This window comes from Chinchilla lanigera, unplaced genomic scaffold (genome assembly GCF_000276665.1).
Source record: "Chinchilla lanigera isolate Chin_1 unplaced genomic scaffold, ChiLan1.0 scaffold00016, whole genome shotgun sequence".
Taxonomy (NCBI): domain Eukaryota; kingdom Metazoa; phylum Chordata; class Mammalia; order Rodentia; family Chinchillidae; genus Chinchilla; species Chinchilla lanigera.
In genome coordinates, this window is record NW_004955417.1 from 23,209,479 (window position 1) to 23,221,493 (window position 12,015).

At 40.2% G+C, this 12,015-nt stretch overlaps 1 protein-coding gene across 1 annotated transcript in view; it reads left to right on the forward strand.

The window, feature by feature from the left end:
- The window catches only part of Slc30a8 (solute carrier family 30 (zinc transporter), member 8), a 32,025-nt gene that overhangs the window by 2,333 nt on the left and 17,677 nt on the right, over window positions 1-12,015 (forward strand). The window contains 2 exon segments of the mRNA XM_013512711.1: window positions 4,565-4,764; window positions 11,003-11,149. Of these exon segments, the coding sequence (XP_013368165.1) occupies window positions 4,565-4,764; window positions 11,003-11,149 (347 nt within the window).

A 12,015-nucleotide genomic window follows, 5' to 3' on the forward strand; every position in this document is an offset into this window, starting at 1 on the left:
ATTTCATACCCACTAAGGTGACTATACTCAAAAAGATAAATAAAAGTATAATAAGCATTGGGAAGCATGTAGAGAAATAGGAACTCATATATATTGTGTGTGGGAATACACAATGGTGTGGTGCTTCCAAAAACAGTCTTGCGGTTTCACAAAAGGCTTGTTGTATATTATGACCCAGGAATTCCATGGTTAGGTATTTACTCAAGAAAACAAAAAAATACTTCCAAAAATTTGCATGTAAAATTTTCCTGACGTTATTCCTCACATCATAATTGCTCCATTCATCCCCAAAAGAAGCAACCCAATGTATTAAGTGGTTAACATATATATACAGTATTATATATCCATACAGTGCAGCATTTTTTGGAAACAATGTAAGACTGGTACAATATTTGCTACATGATGAATCTTGAAACGTTATTCTAAATGCAGAAGCCACTCGCAAAAGACTACATATTACATGATACATCTATGTGAGATGAGCAAACAAAAGGTTGATTTTTGATTATTTAAGATTCTTATGAAAATGTCTATCTTAAAAGTTATTTTCCACTTTATTATTTCCAGAGAACAATGATAATGCAATGTGGTTCGTGAAAACAGCAGAATAAGTTAAAAAGTGCATCTTTCTTCAGAGTCTTCATATTTTGTTTTGCTAATCATTTCAGGAATATGAACCGTGTAATGCTACTTCCCTGCTCAAAACCTTCCAGTTTCCTCCCTTTAGACTTTGAATAAAATTCCGCACTGTACACTGGCGTCCAGTTCTTTGACATCTGTGTCCACCTACTTTTTTTTAACCTCATCTTTTTTTCTTTTCTTATGCCACAGGAGCCATTATGTAGTTCAAAATGAGCTCTTCAAGCAGACACTGCTTGTCTTGCCTTTGTGTATCTGCACCAAAATGCCTCTGCTTGGGTATTTTTTGCTCACATAGGTAATCCTGGATCTTGCGATCTTTCTGTTAAGGCATCACCTCCCCAGAAGTGAAAATTAAGTTGAAAGTAGCTGAAAAATAGTGACTTCCCCTTCACGTCTCTTTCCATCATACTGCACAGCCTCTGCAGCTACTGATGCGGTTACTTCTTGTCTCCCTCTACTAGGACGGCAACTCCTTCCTTAAGGACACTGACACCTAGGACAAAGAAAATAGAGCATTAGCACTTCTGAGAGGGCAGGCACCTTGCAGGCACGCAGTACATAGTCATTGGATGAATGAATGAATGAAGTGTTGGAATTGCGTGGTGCCACCAAAACCTTCCTTCCATTTTCTAACAGAATATATAGTGATTTGTGGTTCTTAGGCTAAGCGATGTGAAAGTATATATAAAAAGGTGTGTAGTTACATAACACATAGTCAACACATGAAAAAAACAAGGTAAACAATAAAATTATTACCAGTTCCATTCTGGAGATATAATAGGAGAAGGACTTTACCTTTACCACCAAATGAAAATAAAAATGAAAGATTCTCTATGATGATAAAACATAAAACCCTGTTTTCTAAATCCCATTTTAACAAATGCGCTTAATTTTCTAGGCTACAGGCATAAAATGTTCTAATATTTCTCTATTTTTTTCATTCTGCTTCTCCCTCTGTTACTCTTTTTGATGTTATCTGGCCTGTTATTTCTACCCTTCCAAACTGTAACAGCATTTGAATGCATGACAATCTATTGGGATTTATTCACTAATAGAAAATTCTCATTACATTTTTAGATGCATCATAGCATTTGCTTTTTATTTCACTTGCTTTTAAGCCTCCTTCTTAAAAAATACTTCTTGGAATTCACATTGCTTTTGCAAATCAAGAGCCTGTTCTGCATCTAGAGAACCTTAGATTACTCTGCTCCCATGCAATGATGAGGAGTGTATTCTAACTCTGGTTTATTAACTTCTCTTAGCAACATAGCCCCTTTTCAGAGATCAGGGAGGCCTGTGGGCTCCTTCCTTCCCTATAGAACACAGAGACACACGAAACACCTCGACACACTGCATCCAGTTTCACTGGACATTCATTGTTGAGTCTGTGCTCAGTGCTTCAGGACCAGTCTCAGCTCAGACCACATTCATACCGTCAGAGTCCGGAACTGGGAAGCAGGACTCCAGTGTAAAAACTGCCTAGGTTTTTCATACTCCTTTGGTGTTACCGAGACGCTCAGTTGGTGGAATTCCTACCTGGATCTGTCCTCTAAGCTCTTCCAAGTTAAGTTCTCCTGGTCATCTATGACCTATTTTCACCAGCCACAGATTGATGAGAAATATAAAGCCAAATGTCCCATGACAACAGTAAATTTGACAGTGCTAGAACAACGACAGCCGCGCTTCACGCCTGCTGCCTTCTCAGCATAGGGAGCAAAGCTCTCTGTGTCCACATCGGCACTCAGGCTCCTCTGGACTGGTGTCCATTGCCGAGCCATGCTACCGCATTCTACGACTGAGTGTTATATCATGAAATCTACTCACTTTTGGAAGTGAACATTCTGTGCTGCTTGCCAAATGGTTTTTTGTTGCAACAGAGATCTGCTCAAAGCCCTAAGTGCTAGCAACGTCGTTGGTATCAGCGTTTGAAAATCAGCTTGGGTATATATGACAAAATCCTTAGAAATGTACACTTTGACCAGGTAATTTCCATTTTAGCACTATACTTTAAGCAAACAATAATACAGGCTGAGCAAAGATTAACTGGAAGAATACGAGTTATAGGCAGCTTGTATGGGCAAATAACTAGAAATAAAATTGTCAACTAATGAGAAATTGTTTAGTTATGCTATGGCATTTATATTAAATCTAAAATTCTCCATATGATAAAACAGAACATTTAATATAGTGATAAAGTTTTCACTCCATAGAGCTGGAAATCAGGTTCTAAACTTGTATCTTTAGAAGGATCATTTTGCAACACTGTTGTCCTATTCTTACCCATCCCAGCCCTTTTCTACTGAGTTGTTGCCCTGACATTTGGGTAGAATTTACATTATTCATGGATATAGGAATCAGCATACTTGGATTCAGCCAATTATCTAAATGTAAACAGGGCTATGTCAGTCAGCTCATCTGTATTCATCTGATGTAAATGGTAGATTCTTAAGCGGCCCACTCCAGATACTTGCTAGCAGTTGTGAGGAGTACTTTGTCTCTGTGTATATGAAAAAGGAAGCACATAGCCTGATTACCTTGGACAGCAATCTCACTATCATGAGGAAGACCAACCTTATCTTAAAACATAACTGAGAAAAATAGAGAAATGGAACTGGATCAGGAGACCAAACAGTGCCTGAAGCTTAGGTTCTTCTACATGTTTTCAGCTACAGACCAATAATTCTCCTTAGTCACTTATTCCAACCAAAGCTATATTTTCCATACTGTAACCCAAACCATTCTAATATGGATCCCAAGTAAGGTAAAAATGTGTATTTGCATATCACAGTTATATAATAAAATGTCAATAACATTTGGCTTTTGGAGGTGTACTTACCAGTAATTTATCTCTCTGATTTATAGTTTTCTGTGTAGATTTTCTACAGTGAATATATGTTTATCAAAAAAATACAAGTACAATTATTACAGTCATCATAAAAATTAAGCCAAAACCATCAGATTCTTAAGTCCAGATGGTGATAAGCCAAATGAAGTACTCCTCAAGTGGAAGCTACTTACTGTCTTTATCTTTTTATTTTCCAGAGCCAGAAATGCCAAGTTCTTACTCATAAGAATCTCATTAATGTTTTCAAAAAAAATTTATTAAAAATTTCCAATCTTATTAGTTCAAGATCCATGGACACTGGCATCTGGATCAGTTGCACTGATGCTAAGGTAGGGAGGCTGTGCATGGCGTGGAAGAAGGACCACTTGGAATTCCTTGTCTGTTATTTCCTGGCAACTACTTCACTCCTCTGATCCTGTTATTTCTGCTCAGAAACTATGCAGGTGGACTAAATGCTATCTACTATGCTTTCATTTAAGAAATCCTAAGCTTCTGTGCATGGCTCTAAATTATGTTTTATTTACTGGAGCAGAACTGATATTCAGCATGTGCTTGGGAAGCTTAAGTAGGTTTCAAATGGCATGGTGGCAGTGACTGGTAGAGATTGAGAAATTGCCTACAAAGGCGTGGTGAGGTTTTTGAAGGGCCATACAGATTCAGTAGGAAAAAGTGTTATTATCCTGATGAGGCTGAGGTGTCTTTGAATGTTGTCTTTCAGTGTCCCTGACTATTTTATTATTGTTTCATAGCAGAGTGTACAAAATCTCTTCCCAGTAAAATAATGCAGAAAGACTTCACTAGAGTGTGCCTGTTCTTTTCCCTTATTCTTTTACTATCTCTTAATCATTGGTTACCATTGACTGGATAAGAGCTTGGCTAAATAAAAGAAAACATTTTAATGGTTGTGTAGTCACAAGTAAATTTCTTGCATGTTCCTTACACGGAGAGAGCTGTGAATTACAACTTCTAGGTAGATAGCAAATGTCCTCATAGGGGCGATCCTGAGAACGGGCAGGAGTGTCAGCGAGGTGTTTTTGCAGCCATGTTCACTTTTGCTTTTGCCACTTTCATCCACAGTATCGAACTCCAGCAGAACACTGCAAATAAAGATCAGGGTCCAGGAGAGAGATCAGAGCAACTGGAGCCAGGCAGCATCCACCACTGCCACAGCAACTCCAAGGCCACAGAGAGCAGGGCGAAGGAGCACGTGCATGCCAGGTGCAAACTGGGCGCTGCTTCGGCAATATGCCTCCTCCTCATGATCGCCGAGGTCGTGGGTAAGTACTGCCCCAGAGGACTCCTCTGACTGAATAAGCAATCAGACGTGACTGCACCCCATTATGGGAGGGTTACCTAAGTCCTCTTAAAGTAAGATTCAATATTTCCTGTAAGAATAAAGTAACAATATGCTCAGGGTAGATAAGCTGGGAGACAGAAGGAAACAAAATTCATTATTATCCCACATTCTAGTGATAACTTCCAATAACATTATGGAATATTTTGTGGAATATATTTTCCATGCATACTTCATGGCTTTTTTACATAATTGAGAGTATATTGAATGCTTTTAACTATGTTATCAAATTCTGCTCAAAAACATTTTTATGCCTGAACAATATTCTATAATATGCTCCACTGCAATTTACATAACCATTTCTCCATTGTTAGAAATTTAGAGAGATTTTTCCCCGCTTGTGGACAATACTGCAATGAAAAAGTCATGAATAAAACTCTGCCTGCCTTTCTGCTTAATCCTTTCAAAGAGATTTCTAAAGGTGGAAATAATTGGTTGAAGGACATGAATATTTTTCTTACTTCTTGAAGCATATTGTTATCCAGAAAACTGAAAATGATTTAAATGTTTTCCAGCTCTACCTAAGAGTTCTCTCTCCAAATCTCCATTAGAACTTACATAACCCTCTGAAAATCTTTGTTAATGCAAGGATGCATGTGCACTTTTTAATATTCATTTCTCTAATTATTACTATTAGAATATTCTTGCATGGCTGTTAGTTATTAGAGAAGAATATTTCTTCCTCTCATGTATCTCCGCCTTGCTTCTCTCTGTCTGTCTCTGATTGTTGTCTGTCTGTCTTTCATATGTATATTACTGGGGATCAACACAGGGGCACTCTACCACTGAAGTACCTCTCCAGCCCTCCTTTTTAAAAATTTTGAGATAGCATTCAATTAAGTTCCCCGAATGAGACTTGAATTTATGACCCGTCTATCTCAGTCTCCCTAAATTTTGGGGTTACAGGCTTGCATAACTACTCCCAGTTGTTAATGTCTGCTGTTCATTTTATTCTCTATATTGATCTCTGGAAGTTCCAGATAGGTAGGTAGATAGGTACATAGATAGACATAGATAGATAGATAGATAGATAGATAGATAGATAGATAGATAGGCAGATAGATATAAATATAGTTCTTTATATAGACAGTTCTTTATATAGACTTATAAATAAACCTTTGTTATATTATTTATAAGTACTCATAGTTTATTTTTTAATTGTTTTCACTTTAAGAAATTTTAAATTTCATATAAGCAACTGTATAAAACTTTTGAGCTTCTTTTACTACTTTTTTTAGTTTTAGTGCTTAGTAATCCTTCCTCATCCACTGAGATGATAATTGCCTGTTTTGGAAGGGTACTTGTTCAAATATTTGCACTTAATTTTAAACAATATGAAGTTAGATGTACTTTATGTTCTAAAGATTGACAATTCATGCTCTAAATGTCTAACAAAAGTTAAGCAACACTTTTGCATAATTATTTCCCCATTTATATTTGGTATGTTAAAATTATTTCTCAATCTTTTATAAATAGTGAAGTCTGATTCTAAGGTAGCACATTAATCTGGTCCTATTCTTTGTTAGTAGTGTACTTTGTAATAGTTTTAATGTCTGTTGTCTGCTCATTATTCCTTATTTAACAGAAAATAAAAGCTTTTCATTCCTGTTTACTATGCTAATTAAATATGAAAATAATTCTGTGCAGTTCTCCAAATCTAATCATGAGTTAATTTTGAACACAAGTTTTATTTATAATTTATTTCAACTATAATTTCCTTTTTGATGCTGTTTTTCCAGGTTTTTGAGTCAGGGTGATGTATGCTAAAATGAAAACCTTAAGTTTAATAATTTCCTTTTAATAAAAAAGTTATAAAACATTGTAGTTATCTTTTCCTTTGAGAAAACATTTTGTCCAACTCCTTTAGTCATTTTTATACATATGTTCTTCATTTATGTTTTACCTTCTTCCTCATTCATTGATATTCTCAGAATTTCCATTTCTTGAGAACATCCTGACCACTGATATTATCCCAAAGCCACTCATCTTATTAAGATTTTAAAATCTATTATCATATAATGGGACATGATAGCCTCACGTTGAAATTCGTTCAGTTCAAATATTTTGGAATGCAATATGCGTTTAGTTTTTCCTCAAGTGTATTTTCTAGATATTCAACAATCTGGCTGCCATGCTATTAGTATTTTTCTCCTACCATGTCCCTACATGACTACACTGTTCCAGCCAAATGTATTTATTCATTCTTTGCAAAATAATCATTGTACTTTACAGTCCTGACGGCTTCCATTTTGTTTGTTTGAGTGGGAAAATCCCTGTCCATCATTCACATTCATCAAAATCCTGGCCATCACTCCAACTCCAGCCCACAGCTCCCTGCCTTCCTAAGGCCATTCTTGATGCAATCAGAGAAAGCAACTACGGAGTCTGCCAAAAAATGTATACACACTTCAGTAGTTTGTTGTACTAATAAATGTCTGGAAGCTGATGGCCACCACTTTGAGGGCCTCTTGTAATTGTAGAAACCAAAGGTAACTTGTATGAATCTCATGACTTCTCAATAAGTTTAGTATTAAAATGTTTATACAAGTTTTTCTCTTCCTGGTGCATACAGTTTTGGCAGATTCTGTATTATTAGCATATCACTTAGGGGATCTGGGGGGCCTTTTGCTGGAATGGCCTGAATAAACAGCACACTACTAACTGCTACAGCTTGACAGGTAATAAACATCAGACCTTACCTGACAAGTAGTAAACATCCGACTTGAAAGATTTCTAGTGGGTCCATCTGAAACAGAATTTTCGAAATTTGGGTGGCAGTGTTTGTAGTAGAATGGCATTTCCTGTTCAGCAAGCTCATTCCTTCTCTTGCTCTGATTACAGTTCTGGTCTCTAGGCCTGAGGAGCTCACGCTCTGAGGCAGGACCCAGTGTGAGCTGCTACACTGAGCTAAGCAGAGCCTCTGGATCTTTGTATAGGGAAGTAGCATAAATGCTCTGTCTTTTCTCTACAACTACGGAGTGGACATGGTACAGGCCTGGAGCTTCCTGAGCCCCACATTTCTCATGGGAGAAAAGAAAGCCCATCTACAATACGAGCATGAATAGCAACAGTGGAGGCAGAATAGGGCTCTGGCATCTTCTGAGCCTTAGAGTATGGCTGTACCTGATCCAATCCCACCCAGGTTTGTTCTGATGAGGCAATACATTGTCATCTTGTTGCTGTTTAAGCAAGTTTGGGCATTGACGACATGGAAACGAAAGAGCCTATCTAAGGTCAGTGGAAGATGTGACCGAAATGGTCATTAAGAGGCAGTGAAGAAAGGTTGAGGTCCAGCTGCAGAGTCACACTGAATCTCTAGACCTTGGTGAGTCACTGACATTTAAGACAGGGGAGGGGCAGGCCACTGAGCTACGTTGGGGGAAATAACTGCCACAGAGCAGAGGGGAGGAAGAGCTAAGGAGAAAGGGATCTAAGCATCGTGAGTCCACTCTTCATGGGCCTTTGGGCCGCTGCGTTGAGACTGTTTATGCTGCTTGAGAAAATACCTCATGTAGAGGAGCGGTGGAGAGACGTACTTGTAAAATCTCACATATGTCTGTGCTGGAAGATACTGGGCATGGCCGGGGTCAGAGTGACTCAAGGATGGGGCAGACACACGATTGCTGAAGGAATGCAGAGCTGGGTGTGGGCTGGGGAAGGTGACAGCATCTGAGGGTGGAAAAATTTTCCTTTCCTAAGAGAACGATATCTGGTGGTGTGCTAACCACATATTGACAAGAGTATTTACTGTTTTCTATTACCTGGGTCTCAGTGGCTCATCCAACAAATATGTTGAGGTTCCTGGTGTTGAAAACTTAACAAATGTCAAAACATGGCTGTGAAAACTGTGATCGCTTATTGTCAGTGGTACCTCCTGCCTTCAGGATGGTTAGATAATAACCTGATGAATTTTTTGACACAACGTAGAATATGGGAGGGTATAACAATGCTGTCTGTAAGATCAAGAGATTGTTCTTTAAAAGCAAATTTACACCTTACAATGGTATAGCCTAGTAATGGGATGCCAGGCTTCTGCTATCAGAGGAGGAGCAGATGGCTCTGTTCTCATGGAACATGTCATGAGGACTTAACAGCAACTATTTGAGTTTGAGGTCATCTACTGTGGTCACCTCATCATGGGGGCTGTAGCTAGTCTGTCTCCAGGACTGAATCCTTTCTGTACCTCTACTGCCTCTTGCAAGTGCACCGTTCTGCACATCTTGCTAAGTACTTCAGAAGCACAAGTGCTACTGCCCTCCTTTGTTCATACCTTTCTCATAATTTCCTTTCGCTCTTGCCACTGCATTTTAATCTCCAGCTTCTCCCCGCTCCAGGTCATCCTACATATTCCTGGTAAAGGCTGATCTCAAATACAAACGTGAACATGTCACAACTTTGGCTCAAAATCATAACTAGGTCCCCTTGGCCCATAGAACAATATTCAACCTGAAGGGTGCCATGTTTTTTCATCTCTGCATCTTTGTGCCTGTTCTTCTTCCTTCCTGCGCTTGCCTTTTGCCTCCTTGCTAATCCTAGCTCCTCTTGTCTGTAAAAAGCTCCTCAAGGCTTTCAATGCTTTCTGGTTCCAACTCATTATTGGATCTTCAGTGCAGTGGGTGTTAGGCAGGACAGCACCTAAGAGAGAGATTGTGCTTTGCTGATCTTTATGTTCCCTGTCCCCGGTACCAGTCACAGTAAAGGCTCAGTAAGTGCCACCTGGATGATTAAATTGTCAATATACCTTATGCTTTGAGGAACAAACACAAAAGTAGCCACAAACCACCTCTTGCAACCAGTTTGCTCGATAGGATTCATCTGTAACCTCCCGTAGTTTCTGGATGGTTCTTATGAGCTGCTTTGATGGTTGCAAAATGATTCTCAGGGCCCAGGCCTCTATATTAACATGCTTCTTCCAAAGCAAGCTGTTGTTTTTCTCAGTCCCCTTTTGACTGAGCTGAGCCTGCTGAAGAATCCCTGCAAGATTTTATTTCCTTGACTTAGACTACAAGTTCAGCACAGAGCATAGAATCACCATCATTCATGACTGAGATGGCAGCACACTGCTCTTCCGTGTGTAGTCATTCTCCGGGCAAAAAATAATGCATTATTAACACAGCTTTATTATCAGGACCGAGTTTGGCAGATAGAGCAACATTAGAGGATAATTGGAAGGACAGCTGATTTGTTAGCAAAATGTTGCCTTTTGGCTAATAAATCATTCCGATTTTTGCACTGACAGCTCAGTAACAAGCTTGAAGACTACTTTGCTTCAGACCATTAAACTTTGACAAACCAGTTATTAACTCCAGCTAGAGCCAATGGTCTGTGGGGATTATTGCAATTATGAGCTATCTGTGTAATTTTTTTTAATCGTTATGCGAGACAAGGTGAGTCTGATGATGGAGGCGCTGATGATTGACAGTCACCTGCTTTGTAGCACACAGGGCGATAAACAGCTGCAGGGTGGACGAATCAGTCAGCGAAAGCTCTTTGCCGGGAAGATGTAGGGAAAGCAATAAAGGTTATTGCTCTCAGACACAGGCCCTGTTCCGGGCAGAAAGGACAAACTTTTACCTTAATTTCGGTACTGGAAGCTGGAGGGCTTTTCGGAGGAGAATTGGAGGGCTGAAAAGTGAGCAAGCCAAAAGGAGAGAGAGGCAAAGCAGGACTCACGCTGCTGGGGGTCTGTTTTTGCACTTCCTCAGACGGTTGTTGCACTCTGCGTGCCTGTTGGATGGTGTCTTCCTTTTTCCCTTTGGCCCCCACTGTTGAACTCAGGTGGGTAATATAAATCAGTAGAGCAAAAGAAAGTGTCAGGACTATGGTAAAACCACACAATGAATAATATCACACCTGCAGGTCACATTGCAGCTGTGGTTTATAGAAGATATTCTTATGCCCTGCATTTAAGGGTCATGTACCTTTTTCTCCCGGTCATGGTCTCTCCCTTGAAATCCACTGGTACGTGCTCAAATCCTATCTGGTTTGGGGCAGGGGTCTCAGTTCCTTCGTCAAACTGGAAAGAAGAGGTGGATTCAACCAACTTTAAGATCCTGTCTTTGGTGCAGTTGTGTGGGGCTGGTCCTTCACCAACTGTGGCTGGCGTGCACGCGTGTGAAGGTATCCTGGCCTTACCCCGTGTCGTGTTTCACTCCCCATAGGTGGGCACATTGCTGGGAGTCTCGCCGTCATCACGGATGCTGCCCATCTCTTAGTGGACCTGAGCAGCTTTCTGCTCAGTCTATTTTCCCTGTGGATGTCCTCAAGGCCCCCCTCCAAAAGGCTGACATTTGGGTGGCACCGAGCAGGTACAGTTCTTTGTGTAAGCAACAATGACGGGGTAGTTCTTCAGAGACAAACCAAGGGGAAAAATGGGAGGTAAACAGCAAAGCCTTATCCAAAAGAAATCCCTTAGGCGGGTATGTGGGATGCACAGGATAGAATCAATGTATTTGTGGGAATGTGTGTTCTTAATATTAACTTGGCAGGCTGCCAGATTAATGGTGCTAGCTCCTCTCCTATGGGACAGCAGAGACACGTGTACCGTTTTAGCAGCAACCCCAGCCCCAGGGTTTTGGTGTGGGGGAACAGCCATGCTAGAATTCACTAGATTACTCTGCATCCCTGGAAGAGAGAAATAAAGGTCAAGCTGCTGCCATATTGCAAAATAAGACGCAGAGCGTGCGGGAGTCAGACGCAGAGGGGTTCTTCCGCCCAGCCCGCATCTGGCCATTTCCATGATTGAAATGCAGCCTCCAGAACTCATGTTCCAATTTAGTTGCCACTGTGACAATATTAAGAGGTGGGGATTTTTAAGAGATGATGAGGTCATGAGGACTCTGTCCTCATCAATGGGCTTGTGCCATTATTATGCCGCTGATTAAAAGAATGAGCACTGCCCAGTCTCCTCTCCTCTCCTGCCCTTCTGCCGTGGAATGGTGCAGCACAGAGGCCCCTGCTGGCTGCTGGTCACTTGATCTTGGACCTTCCAGCCTCCAAAATGATGAGAAATAAATTTCTTTATAAATTAGGCTGTATATTCTATTATAGCAACACAGAAAGCATTAAGACAGCCCTGCTCAAATCAACCGTCAGTTAACCATCCACAAAAACACTGAAGAAGGAGAAGAAGGAAGGGGAGAGGGAGGAGGAAGAGGAGCAGAATAGGAGATTT